This window comes from Protopterus annectens, chromosome 16.part0 (assembly GCF_019279795.1).
Source record: "Protopterus annectens isolate FY-2018-M chromosome 16.part0, PAN1.0, whole genome shotgun sequence".
In the NCBI taxonomy this organism is placed as follows: domain Eukaryota; kingdom Metazoa; phylum Chordata; order Ceratodontiformes; family Protopteridae; genus Protopterus; species Protopterus annectens.
The window spans coordinates 594,004,105-594,029,608 of NC_056750.1; the positions used below are offsets into that span (position 1 = coordinate 594,004,105).

The window sequence follows — 25,504 nt, forward strand, 5'->3', positions numbered from 1 at the left end:
AGCACAAAACCGACAACTAGCAACGTCGTGGTCAGGGCCTAGGCAAGGAATACAGTAAGAATGAAAATTCTTATGAGGTATTTGCTTCCCACAAGAAATACAATTGTTAACTTTTTCTGACATCGGTCTGGAGCAAGAAAAAAGTTTCCCCAACGGGGTACTTAGCTTTACTGAAGACTTCGGATCTGAAATTCAATTTCGAAAATCTCAAGAGTCGGCCGACCGGCACTTGCAAACTGCTTTTGCTTCAAGCACCGCGCGGCAAGAAAGACTGAAGAAAATGGCATCGGTTGCAACTTGTATACCCCTGGTGCACTAACGTCAGGGAAGAGGCGGCAGCAACAGACGCCGGACAAGGACTTTGGAATTCAGGCCGACTGCGGGTAGCCTGCCAGCAGGATAACCCAAGTGTAATGACTGCAACAGTGAAACACGAGGAACATCTTTTGGCATGTGACTGGTCACCCCTGAAAAACCTACCTCTAGAGGAAGCAGTAAAATACTTTAATTCTAAATTCTTAGCCATTCTAGAGTACCATGCACCAACGTGTACAATTAGAGCCAGGATTAAACCATCCCCATAGCTCTCAAAAGCTACCAAACAAAAAATCCTCCTTAGAAACAAACTTTGGGCCAACTGGAGTTCTACTAAAAACCGTGCAGACCAATTAAAGTTTAGACAGCTAAGAAATGAAACAAAAAAAGCCATACTGTTGGACAAAAGAAACTTTTACTTTCAGCTCCAACAAACCCACCAAAACAAACCACAAAAATTCTGGTCAGGCATCAATAAACTCTTACACCCAGACTGTTCAGTCACACCCACCCCTTAAGGCTCTGATCACGATAGTCCCAAGCCAATACCTTTAACACTTTCTTCACAGAGACCAATCTCTTGCCAATCAGCTATCCCTTGACACCTCATCATCAACCATCTCCATCTCTAACACACCCCCTTCATTTCACTTTCAATCTGCTCCTACATCCCTTGTCTGCACCCTTATACAAAAACTTAAACCTACCACGCTCTCTGCAGACCTACTACCTGCAGAATACCTGCAAAAATCTTCAAAAGCCATAGCTTACCCCATTTCCATCCTGATTAATAGAACTATTACTGAAGGAACTATCCCATCTATATGGAAAATTTCACAAATTATCCCCTTGCATAAAGGTGGTAACTTCAACGAATTATCAAACTATAGACCTAGAGCCATATTACCTCCACTGGCAAAAATCATGGACAAATGCATTCATAAACAGCTGTTAAATTATTTAATACAAAACAACTTACTAGCCAACTGCCAACACGGTTTTAGAACATTTCATAGCACCACCTCTGCTCTCTTATCTTTCTCTGACTGTATTAATAAAAATTGCAAAAATGACACTATCCTCAGCCCTCTTTAATGAGCTTTCAAAAGCCTTTGATATGGTTAACCACCACCTACTCAAACATACTCAAAAATCTGTCTCTAGACACACTGGCTATCCAATGGTTCCAATCCTACTTAGACAACAGACAGCAGGCTGTACTATGGGAGAACAGCTTATTCTCCCACCTTCCAATAGCCCTTGGTGTCCCTCAAGGCTCCATATTAGGCCCTCTTCTATTTTCTATTTTTATAAAATGACCTACATTCTGTAACATCCCAAGCTACTTGTATCCAATACATGGATGATTCCACGTTCATATGCTCTGCCACCTCTCCATCTTGACCTACAGCCCCTAACCCAAAACATGTTTAATAAAGTCAAGAAATGGCTTCTACACCGATGTCTCATCTTGAGCTGCAAAAAAAAAACAAAACTACTACTATTCACTCCCACCCATAGGGCCTCCCCACTTAACTTTACAGCGTCATCAAGCAATGGTACTATCATATCTCCTGATTCTACTACAAAATGTCTTTGGATACTAATTGATAACGACCTTACCTTTGATTCCCATATTAATAGTACTATAAAAACAGTCAACAAAAAATTAGGATCCCTCTACAGGATCAAACTCTTTCTGACTACACTAGCCAGGATCACCATTGCCCGTACCCACTTAATCTCTACCCTTCTCTATGCCTCTCCTATTTACACTAAACTATGCAAAAACAACCTGAACAAGCTGGCAATCTCTTACAATAATATTGCCAGATTTGCAACTGGGTCTGCCTTCAGAACCCATCATTGTAATAATCTTGAACAACTAGGATGGCTAGAATTGCCAAATGTACTACTATTTAACCAATTAACAGTTGCCCACAAGATCCTGTATCAACCTACTAACACACCAATACTTACAAACCTTATCACTCCCTATAATAAACTCAAGACCCTTCGCTCATCAAATAAACTACTTGCACAAATAGGTAAAACTAACAATATGGCTGGTGACTCCTTGTTCTCTAATACTGTGGGCAAAACCTGCAACTCCCTCCCTAGTGACCTAACTTCCATTTCCTCAACAACACTATTTAAAAGCAAACTGAAACCATACCTTAAACCACAGTGGTTATGCCCCTGTGCTAACCCTGACTAACTACCTCAAATTTCTCTGGGTACTAATCACCATACCTATATAAGCTAGTTACTTTTCTGTTAACTTTAAAGAGAGTGTGCTTCTATATTTAAAAAAAAATTTATTAGAGTTATCTTTGAATGGCTAACCATAGCTGAAATGTAACATGATTCTGTTACCAGAAATGCAATGAAATGTAATGAATGGCAAAAATCTGTAAATGTACGTGCATTTGTAAATGTCACATAGTATAAATGATAGTGTTTTGTTGGAGCTTTTCTCCCCGGGCCTCTACTGAAGATGGACATATATCCAGTTGGACTAGCCCGGTCAACAAATGTAAAATAAATAAAATAAAATTAAGCAGCATTTTAGTTAATAACCTCGTCGCTGTATAGCATTCATTCAAATGCATACAAAGATCTTATCACAAGGCAGTTTCAGGTACAAAACAACAGTAACAACGCCATGAGTTATAGGTATCCCAGCATTTTTGCTCAAGGAGAGCAGAAATAAAATTACAGTTGTGAGATAACAGATGTTAAAACCCTATTGCTAGCTAGGATTTGTATTAAAACTATACCCTACTACTTAACTGGTTTAAATCACAGGGCAATTTAGTTGTAAGACGGCACTATGTTAAAGCTTTAATAATACAGTGGACATTCAAGCTTCCTAGTCGCCAAATAATAACAGTAAGCATACAAGCTTCTTAGTCGCTATAATGCTAAAACATTACACATACAAGCTACCTAGTTGCTATTCATCATTCTCTTGCCATATGGTCAAGCAGGTCTTACATGAGGAAGTAATTAGTGAGGAACTGTTTTAACAGTTCAAAAACAGGTCTGTATCGCATACAATGTTTAAATTCTACAGTTACAAGTTTCCAGTTGCTCCACAGCATTTTGCGACTTTTTAATAAGTGAATAGTTAATGCAAAGCTGTGTTAGATGAAGTACAGTTGTGTACACTTACCATAAATGTAGATGTTAGAGTGTATTCAATGTTGCAGTCCTAACATATGGGTTATCCTGCTCCCGGTAGCCCTCAATCGGCCTGAATACCAGAGTCGGTATATAACGTCGGCTGCTGTCAGCTGTAAGACTGATGTCAGAACATCAGGTATAAATGGAGGCAGCCGACGCCATTTCCTCAATTTCTCTTGCCTTAACTGTCAGGAGCCCCCAAAATAAGGCTAAATCAGTAAGGAAACACCCTGCAAACATGCCATCCAAAAATAACACATCTAGTCTGTGCCTTAGGAAAAAAGGGGGAATGGAGGGTGGGAAACCAAGACTGCAACAGTGAATACACTCAAATATCTACATTTATGGTAAGTGTACACAACTGTACTTTGTTCTTCGTGTTTCACTGTTGCAGTCCTAACATATGAGTTGATTCCCAAAGCCCAGGAGTAAAACAAAAGGGGGAGGAAGAATCACAAATTAAGAGTTGGTAAGGAGGCCTTGCAAAACTGCAGAGGCAAAACCAGCCCTGGATTTAGAAAACAAAGGTAGATTGTAATGCTTTGTGAAAGTATGGACAGAAGACCAAGTAGCCGCTTCTAGAATGTCCTTAGTAGGTACACCTCTCAAAAAAGCTGCAGATGTAGTGGCTGCTCTAGTAGAATGGGTCCTAATACCCTGAGGGGGAACCTTCCCATGCTGTAGGTAACAAAAGTGAATACAATGAGCAATCCATTTGGAGATGGTTTGTTTCGAAATAGCTTTACCCTGAGCCCCAGGAGCAAAACTAACCAACGACTGCTCAGACTTCCGAAAGGGTTTAGAGTCCTGTTTAAGTAAAATTTCAGTTGTCTGTGCACATCAAGAGAGTGCAGAATCCTTTCCCCTTTATTCTGGTGGTTATTGAAAAAGATAGGCAGATGAATAGACTGGTTAAGGTACAGACTGGAAACCACCTTAGGCATAAAGGAGAGATTAGTTCTCAGAGAAACCTGATCTGTATGAAAAATAATGAAAGGTTCTACTGCCATTAAGGCTTGCAGCTCCGAAACCCTTCTGGTGGAAGTAGAAGCCAAAAAAAAGGCAGTCTTCCATGAAAGACATTTCAATTCTGCAGAGGCAGCAGGTAAAGTAAGCTTCTCCAGGACAAAATCAAGATCCCAAGCAGGAGTAGGAGCTCTTCTGCAAGGGGTGAGAAAAAATTGGTTGATCAAAAGAACAATGGGCAGAAATTGCTGAAGCATGAATCTTAATTGAAGAAAAGGAAAGTTCACCATTAAGCAAATTTGCTAGATAATCAAGAATGAGGGAAAGAAGGACGAGAAGACTTTTCTCCTTTAGCCTGCATCCAAGAGCAAAATCTCTTCCATTTATCTGCATAGGATTTCCTGGTGCTAGGCCTTCTGGCCACATTAAGAACTTCAACCACCTGCTGGGAAGGATTTAAAGTATTAGCCAGGCAGTTAAATGCAGAGTTTGAAGAGGAGGATGAAGAAACGTTTCCCCATTCCTGAACCAACAGATCTGGTACCAGGGGAAGATGCCAAGGCTGAGCTTGGGAAAGGCTGCGAAGAAGGGGATACCAATGCTGGCTGGGCCATTCTGGTGCTATAAGAATAGCCTTTGGTTTTTCATCCTTTATCTTTAGCAGCACTCTGGGAAGAAGAGGTAGAGGGGGGAAGGCATAAATTGAGACTTGTGCCCATGGGAAGGACAAAGCGTCCACTCTCCAAGCTTTGTTGTGAAACTCCCTGGTGCAGAAGCGTTGGAAGGAGGTGACTGGTGTGAGAGGAGAAAAGATCCACCTGAGGAGTGCCCCAATGTTGAGTGATGTAATGGAAAATGATCTCGTTCAGTTGCCACGCGTGAGGATCCAAAACATGTCTGCTCAATTGATCCACCAAGGAGTTTAGCCTCCTTGGAAGATAATGGATAATGGGCTACGAGACGTATGCCCATGGAAGCTGCTAAGGACCACAGTTTCATGCTGTGTCTGCACAAAGGGTAAGAGCGAGTCCCCCCCTGCTTGTTGATGTACCACATGACTGTGGTATTGTCTGTCCTGATCAGAAGAGTCCCAGGGTAGAGTAGGTCCTTGAAAGCCAGCAAAGCCTGCTGGACTGCCATCAATTCTTTTAAGTTTATGTGCAGATAAATATGTTGAGTGCGCCAAGTCCCCTGTATGGCCCTGCCTTCCAGATGTACCCCCATACATAATCTAAGGCATCTGTGGTGAGAGTCCGGCTGGCAGGTGGTGGGCAGAAAGTCAGACCCTTGAGGTTGTCTTTGTGCAAAGGAACATCCAGCAATTTAGATTTTACAGGTTCAGAAAGAGGCTGCTCCCTAAGCCAAGCATGCCTTCTAATAACGGAACCAGTGGCTGTCGCCCACCACAGAAACTCCATTTGTGGACAGGGAATAAGGGGAAGAATCAAGTCTAAGTCCTGTGTGTGTTGACACCAAAGGGTCTTGAGATACCACTGAAGTTTTCTCATATGCAGCCTTGCATATGGGATTCATCAGGATACATGAAGCCATGAACCCCAGTGCTGCAGGAATTGCCTTGCAGAGAGCTGGGTCATGCTTGCCAAGTTCTTGAAATAAGACAAAAGATCTTGTTGCTTGTCTTGAGAGAGGAATACCATCTGGGTGGCTGTATTCAGACTCACTCCCAGGAAAACAATCTCCCTTGTAGGAACCGACTTTGACTTCTTTTTGTTGAGAGTGTAACCCAAAGAAGTGAGAATGTTCTTCACGAAGTCCAAATCCTTTAACTGTTTTGGGGAGTTTGCTTGAATGAGACAGTCGTCCAGGTAAGGATAAATTTGAATGTTTCTCTGCCTGCAAAAAGCAATAGCTGGCACCAGGCACTTTGTGAAGACTCTGGAAGCAGTAGATAAGCCAAAGGGCAGTGCAGAGAATTGATAGTGTTGCGCCCCAGCCCTGAAACGAAGAAACTGCCTGCAACTTTCCCTTTATGTGCAGATAAGCCTCCTTGAGATCCAAAGTTACCAGCCATGAATCCTTGTCCAGCATTGGCAGTAACTGTTGAAGAGTGAGCATCTTGAATTTGGGAATCACCAGAAAAGTGTGTAGAATAGACAGATCCAGAATAGGGTGCCAGGTGCCCCCTTTTTTGGGTACCAGAAAAAGTCTTGAATAAAAACCTAGGCCTGCCTCATTTGCAGGAACTGGCTCTATAGCACCCATAGTCACTAGAGAAGAAATTTGATTCTCTGCCTCTGCCCTGAGGGTTCTGGGTATGTCTGAGGACCCTTGTAGAACAGGGAAAGTGTGAAAATAAAACTTGTAACCTTGGTTTACAATGTTGAGCACGCATTTGGCGTCGGTGATGGTAGACCATACCTCTGCGAACCTGGCTAACTTTCCCCCCAAAGTAAACCCTGGGCCTGCAGAGGTAGGCAGAAGAAGGCCGGAGTCATTGAGAGTGCTTGCTTTGGGAAGCTGGCTTAGAACTTCCCGATTTAGCAGAAGGATGCCATTCTTTAGCCCTTTGAGGGGCAGAAGCCTGCCCTCTGGAAAACCTGAAACCCCTAGGCCTAGAGTGACCCTGCTTGCCAGGATCAGGGAAAGATCAATTCTTGGAAGAATAATGCCTACTAAACCGAGGAGGATGAACCTGAAGGAAATCTTTTACAGCTTGCATAGATTTCACCTTATCCTCCAACTTTTTTAGTACCTCCTCAACCTTGTTACCAAAAAGGTTGTCTTTGTGCAAAGGAACATCCAGCAATTTAGATTTTACAGGTTCAGAAAGAGGCTGCTCCCTAAGCCAAGCATGCCTTCTAATAATGGAACCAGTGGCTGCTGCTCTGCAGGAAGCCTCCAAGGTGTCAAAACTACAATGAAGTGAATGCTTATTAACCAGAGTGGCAGAATTTAGTAAATCTTTTAAGTCTTTGTTCTCTGACATGAAAGGAATATCCCCAAGCCTAGCCTTAATAGCCTCCAAAGTATGCTGCTGATACTGAAGCATGTGAAAAAGACAATTCACAGATCTAATGGCAAGAGCTGCAGAGGTATAGACCTTTTTACCCCACCTGTCCAAGGCCCTAGACTCCTTAATAAGAAGGTACACGGGTTTTAGCAAAAGTAGCCTTAACACCCTTGGGACCTTGCGAAACAATCTCAGGATCAGCAGTAGGATTTTTAAAAGGAAATTGATGTGAATCAGGAACCCTATAATACCGATCAGGCTTTCTGGGAGCAGGAGGAACAGAATTCGGAGTTAAAGAATTTTCCATGAAGACATCATCCACAACTTCCAAAACAGGAGGTATTGCCATATGCTGTGGCAAATCCAAAAATTCCTGGATCCTCTTCTTAGACTGAGGAAAATCCTGAATTTCCCCATTTAAAGTGCTCCCTATGAGTATTCAAAGTATCCCTAAAGGAAAGATCTTCTGGAGGGGAGGCAGAAGGGATGCAGTCCTCAGCACCAGAATCCTCAAAGCCAGAAAAAAGTTGAGAATTTCCTTCCTCACCAGCAGAAATACTGGAAATCTCAGAATCTGATTCAGACAAAACATCAGGAGACAATTCCTTAGCCCTCTTGAAAGGGTGGGGGGTGAGAGCCCTTAATGGAAAGAAGATCACCAGCCATCTTTACCAAATGGGACTGAGGCACAGGAGGGGAGTCCGATGCCTGCTTGTGAGTAGATTTGCGGCTGAAATGTTTACTAGTAACCCGGAGGGACGTGGGAGGCCTAGCAACTGCAGAAGTCTGAGCTAAGGTAGTCGGTCTGGCTCCGGTCTCATGTCGAAGAGAAGAGGTGTCAGAAGCCGGTGCCTGCATACCAGCTCTGGACCCATCTGAGGCATTGAGAGGCGGTGGGTCTGAAGACAAAATAGCAGCCTGCAGCATGGAGGACTCTGTAAAGGTCTTGGCGGAGGCCTGCGGCTGAAAATCTGCGGACTGTAGGGGCTGCGAAAGTGCCTCACTAACTACCGCTGGAACGACTACCAATTTCACCGGCATGTTAGCAGCTTTAACCCTAGGTCTGTCGCGGTCCTTGTCCTTGCGTTTCCTAGGTGTAGCCGAAGTCAGGAGACCAGAAAACGCCATACCGACAAACTTAGGCCAGACTCCGAAACGCTTATATAAAATCTTAGCTCTACGGCGTACGGAAAGTCGGTTGAAGGAGGCACAGAGATCACAGTTAGGGAAGTCGTGTTCAAGGCCCAAACAATTTATATAATAGGAATGAAAATCAAGGTGCGGAATCGGTTTTCCACAGGCAAGACAGTTATTAACTTTATCTGACATTCATTAAAGCAAGAAAAGAGGGTCCCCAACAGGGTACTTATCTGAGGGCATCTTCAACTTGGTAGTCAGAATGCAGAAAGAAGGTAAACAGCCAACCGGCACTAGTACGAATTGCATCTGCTTCGGGCTCCGTGGCAAGAAAGACTGAGGAAATTGTGTCGGCCACCTCCCTTTACACCTGACGTTCCGACATCAATTTTACAGCCGACGTCATATACAGAGGACTCTGGTATTCGGGCCGACTGAGGGCTACCGGGAGCCGGATATAACCCATATGTTAGGACTGCAAGAGTGAAACACGAAGAACATCAACAGTTCCAATCTAAGTCAAAATATTCACTGATCCAAAGATTACATACCACGAGAAAAAAAGGCAGCTAACTGGGTCTAGGAGCACAGCGTATTTGAAAATGGTGGTTGCTCAAGGTGATTTTGTAACCTCGCATACGTAGCTGAGTAGGGGGAGGGGATCTGAGGTTTAACCAGACACACAGATCTTAGAGCCTACAAATATAAGGCAAGTACACTAGGGATTTATAGTAAAGCTTTTTAAGTTTTATTTTACTGATTAAAGTGTTCCTTTAGCAATTTCAGGGGTTGGTAACACATTTCTGTATATACTTACAGTTGCTACTTATAGTATAATGCAACTATTTTTTTATTAATATGGGGGAAGTACTTAACCTACTTTTAATTAGCAAATGTAATACAGTTTTAGGAAGTCTGATTCAGAATTTAGGGCTACCTAATAGTGCTGTAGACCCAGGTCAGCATACAATGTGGTACAAACAGTAAGAATTAGAGATAGTAACCTTAGCAGGTCAAGAAACAGTGGTTCAGAACTGGCTCTAGGCTTTTTCACTTACCACAAACAATTGAGAATAAGGAGCCTGTGCCCTAAGGGGAACTACCCACTGTGTTCCTTTCTTATACAACAAAACATGTGTGTGTGTGTGTGTGTGTGTGTGTGTGTGTGTGTAAAAATGTGTGAGATACACGACAGAGGCACACATTGATCTATAGACAGATGTTTCTAAACAGCACACAGTATGTCACCAGGCAGTTATTAGACCCTCAGCTACTTAAACTGTACTAACCCCTAGGTTTCAGAGCTTGTTACTAAGACAAAAAGAGCACAAAAAACACACCAGGGTAAATACTTTGTGTAAGATCACCACACATCCTGGCTGGCAAAACAAAACCAGCCAAAGTATTACTGGTACCACATTAACCAAATAACCATCTTACTAATGTTGCATCGTTCATTAGCCTCACAAGCATTTGCCCATGAAAAGATGTTACCTGTTCCCTGTTTTTGCTCAATTTCAACTTTAGCTACAGGATTTGTTGGCTTTTGTAATATGCCTGGTAGAGGATCAGTGTTGTGTTCAGACTCCATCATAGCTCCCCGCAAACTGCAAATGAGTAAAATAACAGACATTAGTAAGCATGCATGACATTCATTTTATTTTTTTTTCTTTCACCACACAGTATCTTTATATACAAAGATAGAGTCAGCTTCTCCAAGATGTTGAAGTTTTATTTCTTGCCAACAGGTCACATTTTAAGTACAAGCAGCTTTTCTTTACGTAAGCTACAACTGCAGTTCTAAAATGTCTAAAATGAATAACAGCAGCATGTACTTAGAGCAAAATTACTAACCATAAATAGCGGAGTCAGACAATGATGTGATCATTTCCAACATAAATTTATGCATTCATTTTATACACCATAAAATTTAACATTCAAATAAACATTTAATTAACTCTCAAACCACAGACTGCATCATTAAAATGTTCCAGTGGGAGCAATATACTCATCAAATACATTTAAGTACAGAGAATCCAACTCTAAATCATGAGGAACTTCACTATGTCAGTTCCCTTGCTACAATGGTTTCTGCACTGGAAGACGCAAAACTTGTTTTTAATAACTTAAATTCTCAAGTGAGTGTATGCAGCAATCCCTTGCTATGACTGGTGCAGCTGGTTCTACTGCTACAAATCTCAAAAAGCCTTCTGAGTACCCTGAAAACTAGTCAGTTGCCCTTCTCCTAACCTTCACTTGATGTTCCCATATGCAAAGCTGTAAGATTCAATACTAATGTGTCCATAAAGTCACCTCCTCTGCTCTGTAACTTAAATGACGAACTGCAATAGCGCCTTCCCACTAGCGGTCCTTTTCCTATGGGTGGCTTTGCCAAACCACACTTCCAAATATGGGAGGCTGCATTTAATAACACATGTAGGTTTCCCCGAGCTGTGCATCATACCATCGTTTCTAAGTACTTATTGCACTCAAACTTCACTCCCTTCTAACATGCTAGAGATACAGTCAGGATCTCTGAAAGACAGTATACTGTGATCAAGGCATCAATACAAAGCTCAGTAGAGTGCCAGTTCTACTATCTCTAACCTACAGGCAGCACGACAACACTGGTTAAGATCTCTGTCTCATAGGTCCAGGATTTGGGGGGGTGGGGGTGATTATTTTATTTATTTTACATTTGTTAACCGGGAGAGTCCGACTGGATACATGTCCATTTTCAGCGGAGGCCCGGGGAGAAAAGCTCCACGTATCAGCAAATAAGAATACACTATGTTGATATAATACAGTATGTTCACTTAAGTATTTTACACAAGAATAGGAGACATTTTAGAATATTTCTACTCATTGCTCAAGACATGTAAAGAAAAAAAAATATTCAAAAAAAAAAAAGAACACAAAAACTCATAGTATAACAGAATTTTTCCTTTTAGGTAGACCTTTCGGATAGTAGTAGCAGGAATTAAATAGGATAATAAGACTAGGGAATTATATAGAAAAGGGAATAAGAGGGAAAACAGAAGAGAGAAATGGTAGTGGTACCGTCATTGGTCCTAAAGGGAGGAGGAAAAATCTTGTTTAGTTGAAGTCAGACTGGGCTTATACATTGGCATAGCCAGTGTATCTGAAGGTGGTGATTTAGTCTCTTTTTGAAGAGTTTTATGGAGGAAATGGTGGTGAGGCTGGATGGAAGGGAGTTCCAGATTTTTCCTATTGCATTGGCAAAGAGAGCATCACCCCCTGAGTTGTTGGATTTTACCGTTTCAGCTAGTAGTTTGTTTGAGGAGCGTAAACTATTGAGATTGTTGTAAGGTTTGATTAAGTTTATCAGTGCAGGGGTTTTGTCAGATTGTTTAAGAATTTTAAATGCTACTATGAGTTGGCTCTGCTGTAGAAGGTTGAATTGATCCAACCCAGGCTTTGTAGGTTGGTACAATGATGGGTTCTATAGGGTGTGCCAGTTGCAAATCTTGCAATATGATTATAACATGTCAGTTTGTTTAATTCAGTAGTGTTAAGATTTGTGAAAATAGGGGAAGCATATAAGAGGGTGGAGAGGAGATGGGAGCGGGCAGTGGCTATTTTTGCTATTGGGGTAAGAAAGGATTTTATTCTATAGAGCGACCCAAGTTTTTTGTTTACGGTTTTAACAGTTTGATTAATATGGATATCAAATTTAAGTTTATTGTCAATGGTCACTCCCAGAAGTTTAGTGTGGGAGTCAGGGGAGATGATTGTCCCATTTTTGGATTGGATATGGAAGGGTGTGGGTATGATCTTGTGAGTGGGGTAGAAGATTAACAGTTTGGTTTTATTTGGATTCTGAATAAGTCGATGTCCCAGTAACCAATTTTCAACTGCTGTAAAGCATGATTGGGTTTTTGATAATAAATTAACTGGGGATGAATCAGAACAGACTAATGTCGAATCGTCAGCATACTGAATGCAGGTGGCATCTGGGATGGCTTTATAGAGGTCATTAATAAAAACAGTAAAGAGGAGAGGTCCCAGTATGGAACCTTGAGGAACTCCTATGGTATTAGATAGGAGGCTAGAGAGCCTGTTCTGCCAGAGTACAGCTTGCTGTCTATCTTGGAGATAGGCTTGAAACCAATCTAGGGTTATGTTGTCTAGATGGAGATTTTTTAGGGTATTGTGTAGTAGTTGATGGTTTACCATATCAAAGGCCTTTGATAGGTCCAAAAAGAGAGCTGACGATATTTTTTGTTATTCCGGTTGAGATTAATTGTTTCAATAAACGAGAGGAGAGCAGTGGTTGTACTATGGTGTGGCCTAAAGCCATGTTGAGAACTGGAGAGTAAGTTGTTTTGGGTTAGATAGTAAAGGAGCTGTCTATGCACACATTTCTCCATGATTTTGGCCAAAGGTGACAATATGGCTATGGGCCTGTAATTTGATAGTTCAGTCGATGAGCCTCCTTTATGGAGTGGTATCACATAGGATATTTTCCATATTGAGGAAGTTTGGCTTCAGTCAAGGTACGATTGATAAGAATAGAGATAGGGTAAGCTATGACATCAGCAGCTTTTTGTAAATATTCGGATGGGAGAAGGTCAGCAGAGAGAGTGGTTGGTTTAAGTTTCTTCAGTAGTGAGCAAATATAGGCAGTGGGGACAGGTTGAAATTTAAAGATAGGTATGGACATTTGGGGGATATCTGTTAACTGGGGGCAATTGGTAGATAGCTGATTGGCAAGGGATTGTATTGTGTCCGTGAAGAAGGAATTAAAGGAATTGGCTACTTCCTCTGGGCTCTTATCTGATAGTTTTTCTGGGATAGGAGTTGAGCTTTTACCTGGGTGGAGTAGATTGTTTAAACTGGCCCAGAATTTTTGGGGATTGTTTTGGTGATTGTTTTGTAGTTGGCAGTAGTAATTTTTTTTGTCTAGGGTTATTGTTTTTTTGGTCATATTTCTTTGCTGTTGGAATTTAATGCGGTCGAGGGGGGACTTGGTAGTACGCCATGTATTCCAGGTTTTGTTTCTTAGTTTGATTAAGGATTTGGTCTCCTTTGTTAGCCAGGGTGTTATTTTTGTTTTAATTCTAATTTGTCTTTTTGGGGCATTAGCCTCAAGTATAGTTAGAAATGTGTTATTAAAATTTAATACTGCCTCTTCTAGTGGGAGAAACTTAAGGGATGCCCAGTTATATGATTTGAGTTCTGTCTGGAATTTTATGAGGTCAAAGTGTTGCCTGTTTCTAACAGATCTATACATGGGCTGATTCGAGTAGGTTATCTTGTTTTTCTTTAGGTAGGTGATGAGGTGATCACTGAGGTCATTTGGTAGGGTCCCTGATACATAGTTATGATTTTGACTGTTTATAAGGATCCAGTCTAGGATGCTCTCTTTTTGTTTGCTGTTACCTATCCTGGTAGAGGAAGTTATTGTCCGTTGGAATCCGTGGAGATTTATTGCTGTGGAATTTAACTCTGAGGAACAGAGATGCCAGTCTAGGTTTACATCTCCTAGGATAATGGTTTCTTGAGGATAGTTGTTTGATAGCCAGCTTAGAAGATTCTCAATTGTTTCGGTGTTTTTCCCAGGGGGGATATAGGTAACTATTAGATTAATTTTTTTGTCCCTGTTTAGTTCTATTTTTAGTGCTAGTATTTCGGCATTAGAGATCTGGGGTGGCTGTATGGGGTTGATAGTGACATTTAGCGTGGCTTTGTAGAGCACAGCAATACCACCACCCTTTTGTTTAGTCGATCAGCTCTGTGTAAGTTGTAGCCAGGTGGCATGATCTCATTATCTTTGGTCCCTGGTTTTAGCCAGGTTTCAGTTAAGCACATTATTTCTGGGAGGTACATTCCTATTAGGGCATGTAAGTTATGTATCTTTTTATTTAGACTTCTTATATTTAAGTGGTATATTTGGAGGGAGTTGGATGTGCTCCAGGAAGGAGGTGGGTTGTTTAAGCTTAGTAAGGACATGGGGCCTGGATTGGGGTGTATGTCCCCATCTAGTGTTATATTCTTTCTTAGAAAGTCTAATATTCTCATAAGTTTAAGTAGAAGTTTATGTTCATGTTTGGATTTTGGGTGCTTTGATTTGACTCTATACAGATGGTGATATTTTGTCAGGGGGGATTGATTTGTTATATTGACAGGACCCTGTGTGTCATTTCTCAGCAGTGGGGAGATGGTAGTTTGGTATCTGGGGTAATGGTAGCCTGCATAAGGCTGGTCTTCATATTTAGTTAGTAGGTATAGTACTGTACACAATGGTAAGGTAAGTATTATTATTATTTTTTTTAGCATAGTTCTGATTATAGAGGGAGTGGTAGATTTTTTTCCTTTGGGGTAGTGGCGCTTTTGTGTGCAAGAGGATATCTAGAGGGTTGGATATAAGACGTAGTAGGAGGAGTGGGTGGAGTCTTGGAAATGATTTTGTGTGGCTGGAGAGAGGAAGGGGTGTGGTGATATAGGTATAAATGTAGATGTACTGGGGGCGGGTGGAATATGGGGGCAGGGTGGGGCGCAGAGCGAGCCAGAGCGCAGCGAGGGCGAGCGGAGCGGGGTTTTTACCTAACACCAGACTAAGGCACCAGAGAAGAGGTAGGAAAATAATATAACTTATGTTACCAGTGAATAATACAACACACTAAATTATTCTTATGTGTAAGTATTAGTTCTAGGAAAGTTAGAAAATTGTAGTTTTGAAGGGGTAGCTTACTGCCATGTACCAAACCCAGTACGCTAGTCTTAGGAATATTTGTTTAGACTATATTCTGTGTTTTGTTAAAAACAGTGGTATTAACCTTATAGTTCTTTTACAATTGTTGTCCTGCTGGTGGGTACAGCTTAACTGTGCCTGCCTTTTAGTACAGCGACAAATCTTGGATGAGGGTCTTGATAATTTCTAGCGCCTTTGGGGCAGGGTGGTCAGTATCTAGAAAGGAGATACAACATATATATACAAAGCTAGGTTAGAAGTCTAGAATTTACTGATTCTTTGCTACTTCAAATTTGAAGTACTTAATTAAAACTAGCATATGAGTTTAACAATCTGTTGTTCCAACAAGTAGTCGCTAATGAAAAACAGTGCAGGAACGTGGTATCAACCCTTGCTATATCATCATAGCTCTTATCCACAGTAAAACTCCCTAACCTAATCCTAACCTAAAGCCATTGTGCTGATATTGCAAGCCTTTTCCCATGTCTGCAGAGATTTCTACTTGATACTCAAGTTTCTCTCACCCCCCCCCCCCCAAAAAAAAAAAACAAGGAATAAAACTGGCTACTCTAAACTGCCCATATATCTTGTATCTATTGATCTAAGTTGTGGCTGAAAACACAGAATGACCTATTAACTTACCTACTTAAAAATGAGTACAGTATATTCCTCCTACAACATAAGACCTGTCCATTATAAGCAGTGTGCGCTATAAGCAGTGTGATTTTTTTTTTATATATTACAACTACAAATTACTGTGAATAACACAATCAGTATTAAACAGTAGCTTAGTTTCAACTTATCTTTGAAAGTTTACTCATATCATCTAATTATGAAAAAAATTGGGTATGTAAATGTTTAACAAGTTCTAAACACACTTATTTCTACTCGCATTATGGCAACACATTCCCCATAAAAGGACACTGCCCCCTATAACAGACTGGTATGTACTAAACATAACATGGAATGACTATGTATTTTGGGAATTGGGCAATTAATGATCTTTGCTTCAAGTAGTAGTAATAGCTGTGAGGTCAAAGACATTCAAATACTTACAGGGACCAATATAGTATCTTATGTAGCAGTCTGTTAAAAATACACATATCCTTAACCTGTCCATTTTAATTCCGCCCTCGGAAAGTCTTTTAATAAATATATATTAAGAGGTTCCAAGATGGAGACAGCAGTGTACTCAGTTAAACAGAGCTCTGGGCAGTAAACTGTTTCCTGCTAACTAATGTAAACTGTTAAGAGAAACTGCCAAATGAAAAATCTATGACATCCAGAAGTTAACATGGACTAGAAAAAGTGAAGTAAAAGGGACAGCAACTGTGAAAACTCAGAGGGAGACTGAAAGCGTTGTGGTGGAGCAGAATTAAGAAAAGCAGATGGTTACAGCAGCAGAAGGAAAAAAAACTGTCTCCCTAGAAAGAAAGCCTGACCAAATTAATTCTGAGATATTCAAGATATGTATTTCCCTGTTGGAATATATAGAGGCAAATAACAGAAAGCTGCAGGAAACAGAAGATATTTTAACCAGGCATTCATAGGCAATACTACATATGCAAACTGCTGAAAAGAAGAAAAATGGTGAAACTGCAACTAAAATATGAACAAATGGCACAGAAACTAGCTGAACTTGAGGATAGATGACAAAGACAACTTGAGGTTTACATCAGTCCAGAACTAATTGAAGGGAAGGATTGTAAAAACTTTATGAGAAAAATGCCTCAAGCACAGGGACTGGGTTTTCTATTGATATTAGGAGTCAGAAAGAGCACATAGAGTAAAACATTCCCAACAGAAGAGTAGCAGGTATGTAGTGGAGGGAGGTAGCCGCCTCAGATCAATGTGTTACGGGCAAAATCTTGGAGAAGCTCCTGCAATCTTTTTTTTCTATACTGACATTTCTGCTCTGTTTTTGCAATAATTCTAAAAAACAAAGATAGCAAAAGTATTTCCTTTTTTTTGCTCTTCCAATGAAGTGCTGAGGTGGGGAAGAACAGGTAGAGATCTGCCTTGGAAAGCCAGCCTATGGGAGCAGATTTTTTTTTTTTTTTTTTGAGACAGGCAGAGGTTTTAAAACTAATTCAGGAACATGTCAGAGACACAAAAAACAGGAAATTAGATAGCCCTTTGGGAAGCCACTTTGCACTTTTTCATAATGCTAAGCCTGATGATTTGAAAGGATGTATTTTAGAGAAACTTGGTGTTTTTAGGGGAATGTATAAATATTAAGGACAAGTTATTAAAAAAAGAAACTTTATTTTAAAATTTAATACTTTGGAACCATTTGGACTCAAAGAATGTAACTGGAAGTATATTATCTAATTATTGTTATTGGATAACTGATTAACTGAACGAGATTTTAATGTAATTAAGAATGGATGTTTAGATTTTTTTACTCTTTGAAGGCTTTGAGCCGAAGCACTAAGTCTTTAATAAATTTATACAGATACTTTGAGGGGTTTACTATCACAAAGTCGAATCCACTGTGTTAGAGTGCTAAGATGTCTGACTTAACGTTCTGAAATCAGAACATCAAACAAAAAATGTTAAAGCAAGCATTTCAGTAAAGTCAAAATGTCGTAAATGTCAACTTTACTGAAATGCTCACTTCTGCTTAACATTAAAAAACACTTTTTGCAGGGAGGCAAGCCCCCTGGCACCCCCACACCCCCCTACTTATATACACAAACTCCGAAATCGCACTATAGCAAGGGCAAGGGTACATTTCCCGATCCCCACTATAGTGTGCACTGCACCACAATGTCGAACCTTACAACAGCGAATGCTCACTATTGCAAGGTTTGACATTGTGGCAATCGTATTTACGGTTCTGCTAAATAAAATTTGCACATATGTCGAAGTGACAGTAAGCCACTTTGAGGTTCAGGGCTTTGTCTTTTTGTTTTATATATATATATATATATATATATATATATATATATATATATATTTTTTTTTTTTTTGGTGTGGTGATTTTTTTTTTCTTTTTTTGTTCCTCAAATGAAGAGTTGAGAAGGTGAGATGTCAGGCTGGAGACTGGCACTGGGCAATAGATGAGTCAGCTATGGCTCGGATTCCCGTGAGATTGAGAAAACAGCCAAGACCTACATTGATGCTGTTCTTCCTTCCATAAGACAGGAAAAGAATGAAACTAGGTTAACGTATCCTGTTTTAATTTGCATCTTCTATCTCACTAGATTAAAAACTTAGACAGACCCTCAATAGCCACAAGATAAACTTTTCAGAGAGATAACAGCTGGAAACAGAAAAAGGTGCTGAGCCTACAACAGTCAAAAAGGTGCAGAAAAGCCAGATATGGACACTTCAGGGGACATATTTCCAAGAAAGGTCTTTTCTTTTTCTACATGGAAAAAGAGAAACCTCTTCTGAGGATAACACACAGAACTGCCAATAATACCCTTAAGGACTACTACTGCTATCCACACAGACTAAAATAAGGACAAGACACCCTACGGTGTCAAATTACTAAATGGTAAGCAGTATAAAAGCACTAAAACAGCCAATAAAAATAAGGTTTACTATAAATAATTACTTTATTAAAGGTACCCTGAAAATAAAATCCAAAAGTGATGCAGAAAATAAAAGTTATGTACTCACCATAATGTTCCATCTGTGTTGTCCATTTCCGTTCTTCAACTGATGGGCCCTGAATCCGACTCGGCTGCTACTACCAGATCCTTGTATCCAAAACTCTTCAGCTCCTCCCTTCATTCACAATGCCCAGTCAACTTAACATACCTCAGATCGAGTTTGCTGCCCCTAGAGAAAAAGGGACAATATCCTAAAGAAATTAATAAAACAAAAAAAGAGCTGGAGCTCAGAGGGAAGAACAGTTCCAAAGAGAAACTCTTAGGTCTTTTCAGAAGCAAAGGGGAGGCGGCAAGTGGGTGGGAAACTGAATAAATCTACCAAATATGATACCTTTTGCATGCTTGTGTGATCTTGACTGGGGTGATTAAAGGATGCTGAAGAGTGGACCATTGGACTGACCGTGTTCACTGAAGAATTTGCATGTGAAACCTGGTTAGAGAAACAAGGGTGATATCAGCTGCCATGAATCCCAAGGCTTGTAGAATTAGTCGTGCTGGAAGAGAATAATGTTATATTACTTTCCTGACCTGGGATTGGAGTGTCTGTATTCAAGCAAGAGGAAGAGAGGCTGACTGTGTCCAGATGAGCAACTATGAACTCCAGAGTTGGTGTAGGTGTGAGTTGAGATTTGTTGTAATTGACTGTGATGCTTAGATGGAGGCACAACTGGAGCAAATAGTCCCTTGTGTGTGGCAGCAGATGCTTGGTTGCAGTAGTTGGGAGTTAATTGTCGATGTATGGAAACACTCAATTCCAGCAGTCTCAAGTGAGCTGCTATTACTGTCATGAAGTTGGTGAACACCCTGGGGGCTGTGATGCGATCAAAGGGCAGTGTTCTGAACTAGTAATGACTGGCTCCCAAGCCAGAAGTGTAGCTATCTTCTAGAGCACCTGATCATTTTGATATGATGGTACACACCTTGAAAATCTATCGAGCACATCCAATAGTCCTTCAGCAGAAGAGGCAGGAAGGACTGAACCATGAACATCTGGAACCTTGAATATAGCATGGACTGGTTTAATTTGCTAAGATCCAAGATAATCTCAAGTCCCCTGACTTTGACACCAAGAAGAATCTGGATTGGGTCGCACATCATGTCTGGTCTGAAGGGACCTTCTGAAGGACTCTTCTAAGCAGCTTTGCTATTTCGAATGCTGCTGCTTTCCACTGGTTAGGTGGAACATCAGGTATTCTTTTCTTTCTTGTAGGGGGAATTGGGAAAATGGCATGATGCAATTCTCTGCACCCAGGAATCTTTTGGTATAGACAGCCAGGCTCTTTGGGGCAGACACAAACACCCTTGAACCGCCTCCAGAGAGTAGCAGTCGGGCCTCCTTTCAGGAGCTCTGGTAGGACTCAGAGAAGGAATCCTGGAAGCACTGATTCTGTATGCCACCTCCGCAGCACGAGTGGTGTTTTCCATTCGAGTTCCCCCCTCTGCCCCTGGGAGAATCATCTCCTCGTGTATTGGAAAGGACCCAGGATTTATGAAACCACATTCTCCTACCTACCCACCAATTCCTATAAAAAGGGTCTTTGAAGGGTAGAAAAATGTATGCCCAAGGCAGACAGGCTCTTTCCCTCTTGCTCATATCTGGAAAGCGTGTCTTTACTTGGAGCCAAATAAGGAAGATCCATCAAAGGGAGCATTGATGAATAAAGACTTGAAAGGGCTATGCAAAATAAGTCATATGCAGACATGTCTTCTAATGGCTAAGCCTGAACCTGCAGACTGGGAGGTACATTCTGCTGCATTGGAGATCAGCCTCATGGATGCAAAAGAAATTGACTGGAAGATGGCCAGTTGTGAGGAGACTAGTTTAGTCCTCAGCAGACATGGACCCAGAAAAAGATTTGGAGAATTCTTTAGTCAAATCTTTTTTGTAATCTTGTAAAATGTGCCAGGTAATTCAACGACCGCAGAGCAAAGGTCACTGAAGAGTGCACTCGCTACAAAATCTATCCAAGGCCCTGGACTCTCTGCTAGAGGGATGGACAGAAGAGCTCCATTCTGCAAGCTCTTTTTTGGTGGCTGCTGCTATAATCATGACATCACCCGGAACTCCCTTACCCCCGTGTGCCCCATTCTTGTGAGGAGCTAAAATTTTGTCAGAACATTTAGGGATCAGCTCCACAGTATCCAGTTCCTTTCACCCCAGGTGAGAAACAAGAGCTATAAGCTCATCAGCCAGGGGAGTCACCCAAGAAGTGAATGGACCAGACCTGAAAGTACCCAGGAACACAAGATTCCTCTTGGGAAGGAGTATCGGAAGACCAACCACCTTTCTATTTTAAAAGTTCTAGAAAATCTCCAAATGAGACATCTTCTGGTGGAGATCTAGGGGACCCCTCCCCTTCACCAAAATCAGTCTTCGGTGGGAGATTCCTGAGGGGAATCTAGGTGTCTCCATTTACAAATTCACTTCCGAGGGACCTTCTCAGTGGAGTGGAGTGGACTGGGGAAGTATCATACGAGATTAGGATATCCTGAGGGACTAACTGCCCCAAATGGAATGGATGAATGAGGCTCACAGAAGAAGAATAAGATATAGTTGTCTGATCCAAGGAGGGCAGGAGTGTCCTTTCTGTAGATAAAGAGAAGGCCCCCTACACAACATGGAAGGCAAAGCATCTGTCGGAAACAAAGTCGACAGCAAAGGAGACAATAATTCCTGAACCATCAGCTCTTGCAACCCCAACAAGCACCCCACCAGAGGAAGGACAAACCCAAGTGGCCAGTGCCAAAGCCCTGAGAGGTAGAGATGGTTCTGATAGCTTGAGAGTCAACCTTAGCCCCCCCTGGATCCAGCACCAACTCTTCAACTCCAGACAGTCCTCCAGCTCTGAAGGGCTCGGGCCAGGTGACTCAGGGAAGTTATTAGAATCTAAGAACAGACTGTTTTCAGATCCAATGAGGACACCCCCAAGGTTCTCAGATCCAAGAGCTCTGAAACAGTGAGTCAACCAGAGAAGGAGAGACCAAAGGGGAATAGACAAAGGTCAGCCTATGGATCCGCTGCGAGTCAGACACGGAAGTACCCCCCATCTGATCTGAGCTCTGATGAATTTTCTCATCATCCTACCAATGTCAGCCTCGGATAAACATTTGGAAGACCTAAGAGAAGATGTGGAGGATGGAGGTCTTAAAGATCTGCAGAGGGGATCCCTCCAAGAGTGAAGACAGCCGAGAAGTGACTGGATCTGGTAGGAGGGGAGGTGATTGGATCCGGGGTGATTTAATTTAGAAGTAGATGGATCCAATTTTTTCTGATATCTTAGTTGGCAGCTCTGGGGAAGGAGCTGAAGAGCACAGGCAATCCAATTACCTCTGCAAGATTCTTTATCTTTGGGAGCAGAGTCTGGATTCCCCTTATCCAATTACTTAGATAGGGTTTGAGCACCAGCTATGGAAGCAGGAGATGAAGCAGAAGGGCAAAGGCTTGTTCCTCCCATCAGTGAGAGCTCTGGAAAGGATTTCAGAGGAAATATAGCAATCTGCATCTAAATGTCCGTCTCTCAAACAATACACACACTCCCTGTGGTCATCAGAGTTAGAGATTTTATGCCCACAGATGATGCATTTTTTAAAACTGGTAGGCTTGTCAGCCATACTGGCCTAAGTAAGCCAAGTCCAAAAAAGAAAAAGAAATGGGAACGGAGAAAAAACTACCACCAATAACAGTAGTGCAAGGAATACTTCAACAAGTAAGCAAGAAGAAATTAAAATACAGAAGTTTTAAATAGGACGGTACCAACAAATGTTACTAAGAGGAACTACAGAGAAATTGGAAGAATTTACATAGAAAAAAAAACTGCTATAGAAAATTAGCAAGCAAACAAAGGAGGTAGGAGAAAATGGAAAAAAAAAAAAAAGTAAGCTCCGTGGTATCCCCGACGTCTCAAAACAACTCACTAAAGTGTAGTGGGGCCAAAAACAAAACAGTGTAAGAAACTTCTCTGTGTGGAAGATTTTCAGTCCATATATTTCTAGTTAATCACTGTATATTATTGTATATATAGTCTGTGTACTTCATAAAGGATTTTCGACTGGAAACAGACTGCCTGCCTTGCTTGGATTACTTTTGAATACTTAGTAATGCTGTACAATTATATATTTTCTATTATTACTTTTTGTTTTGTTTTGACTTAAGACAAGTTCACGTTCGCTACTTCTACTACTATTGTCTGATCTGATTAATATACAATGATTAAATAGAAATATATGGACTGAAAATCTTCCACAAAGAGAAGTTTTACACTGTTTAGAAAATGAAATTAAAGTATGTAACAGAAGTTATTAAGCTAAACTGATGATTATGTTAGAAAAAAACTCCCAAAAGTCTGACAGCGACAGGATCCACTTCTTAACTAAATGGTGGCAAATGACATCGAAGATATGTTAGGTTGTCAGGGCATTAGGAGTAAAGGCAGAAGCTTGAGAGTTTTGGATCCAAAGATCTGACAGAAGTGGCAGAGTCAGATCAGAGACTCCAATCAGTTGAGGAATGAATGAAAAGGACAATATCAGCTATAATAAATGTCTGGTTACTTGTGAGGTAAATCAAAGTCCAGACACATACCAATACTTTCATTAAAAGACAATAAAATAAACAGTACCTGATTATATACATTATAGTGATTCAGAAGTTTAAACCTCAAACAGGGTTCACCTGTAACATACTCATTCAGACTTGGAGGCTTACCAGGACCTGAAGCGTTCCTATGGACCATAGATGAAGAAAGGCTTGAAGAGGCAGAATAAATTATTTCATTTATGTTTATATGCTTTTAATATCCTTTTTTGAACAAAGAACTTCTACTTTGAATCCTTTTGAACAAGCACCCACAGGCACTGCCTGATGCATCTGTGTGAAGAGTAGGGGAAGAATTTGAAAGGGAATACCTGGATTCATGTGTATCAGAGTGATACACCAGTGCACCTCTTTCGTCATGAATTTCAACAGAGGCATTGGAAAGACAGGATGGAAGTGCTGTGGCCATATGGACTTTGTATACCACTGAATTTTCCTCATGTGCAATCTGGCAAATGGAATCATCTGAATGATGGATGCCACAACACCCCAGTGTTCTAAGAATCTCTCTTGCAAAGGACAGAGAGCTGATCAAAGACAGAAAGTAGCCCGTTAAGAGCAGTCTTGTCTGAAACGAGAAAAGCCATCATCAAAGAAGATTCAAGATGACAACCTAGAAACACCAGAGAATCAGTGCAGAGAAGGTTGGACTTGCTGAAATTCGAAGTGAATCCTAAGTTCTGAAAGATACAGTCAGTGAACTGAAATCTTGAAGAATTTTTTGCCAAGGAGCTTGAATTAGGAAATCATCCAAGAAAGGATAAATGTGGATACCCTTGAGCCTGCAGAATGCTACATGGGCTATATACACTTTGTGAACACTCTAAAAACACAAAGTGCAAACGATAGGCACAAATTAGAATTTCCTATGAAAAGGATGGATGGGAATATGTAGATAAGCATCCTTGAGGTCCAGTATAATCAAAAACGCTTTGGGGATGATGAGAAGAAAAAGATTGCAGAAGTAACATTTTGAATTTTAACTATCGAACGTTAAAAAGGTATTGAGAACTGATGGATTTAGTTCAGGTCTCCATGTGTGTTCTTTTCTTAAGACCAAGAAAATCCTGGAGTAATAACCTCTTCCTCTTTGATTTGGGGGCACATACTAGTGCTTAAGGTATCATAAGTCTGGATGTACTAGATGTTGCTGTATCTAGGGATCCTGTGGAAACTAGTGTTGAAAAAGAAGAGATTTCAATTGAAAAGTGCTATAGTTATTGATTTGCTCTCAAAACTCATGTGTCTCTCATGCTCTTTTTCAAACAGGAAGACTGACAGAAAGTTTGTTTGGATGATAGGATTGGGGGGGGCAAGATAGAGAGAAAAAGGGGATGTAGTCAGAAGGTTTGTCCTGGAAGAAGCATTTTCCTGCCTCTAGCAATCTGACTTATGCTTGTCTAGATATCTCTTTCTGGCTGTTTTGCCTTTCTGGTGATTGGCCTGTTTGTGGTATAAAAGGCCTGGATTGAAGTGGGAAGTTCTTTAAAATTTTGTAATAGGCGAAAAGAGTTGTTTAAACTCCTGCAAAAAGGATATTTTAGAGCTAAACAGTTAGGGCTCATACACATAACACAAGCAGAAAGTTACAAGTTCAAGTTGGACATGAATGATGATGCAATAGGGAGTGGGGGAGTTCAAGATGTAAGGAGAGAGTAGGATTTTGGATGCAGATCCTTAAGAACAACAACCATATAGATTATATTAATAAAGTTGCAGAAGGTATTCTAAGAACCAAGTCCACATATGAATGGAGAAAGGAGATTTTGCCATTATGGATAACTGAAAGTATGGGTACATAAAATAGGCAAGAGGAGGCTGGAATTTTCTGGAGAAACTGGAAAGACGATGGTACAGTTGTGTACACTTACCATAAATGTAGATGTTAGAGTGTATTCACTGTTGCAGTCATTACATTTGGGTTATCTGCTTGCAGGTAGCCCTCAGTCGGCCTGATTATCAAAGTCTTGGGTCCTGCGTCAGTTGCCGTCTCATCTTCC

The 25,504-nt window shown here is 40.9% G+C and overlaps 1 protein-coding gene across 4 annotated transcripts in view; it reads right to left on the reverse strand.

Annotated features, from left to right (window-relative positions):
* MAN1B1 (mannosidase alpha class 1B member 1) overlaps positions 1-25,504 on the reverse strand; it is a 1,711,419-nt gene that overhangs the window by 1,247,889 nt on the left and 438,026 nt on the right. For all 4 annotated transcript variants that reach the window (XM_044058051.1, XM_044058053.1, XM_044058050.1 and 1 more), the window contains exon 6: positions 10,070-10,182. In XM_044058051.1, coding sequence (XP_043913986.1) covers positions 10,070-10,182 — 113 coding nt within the window. The remainder of the gene's footprint in view (positions 1-10,069; positions 10,183-25,504) is intronic.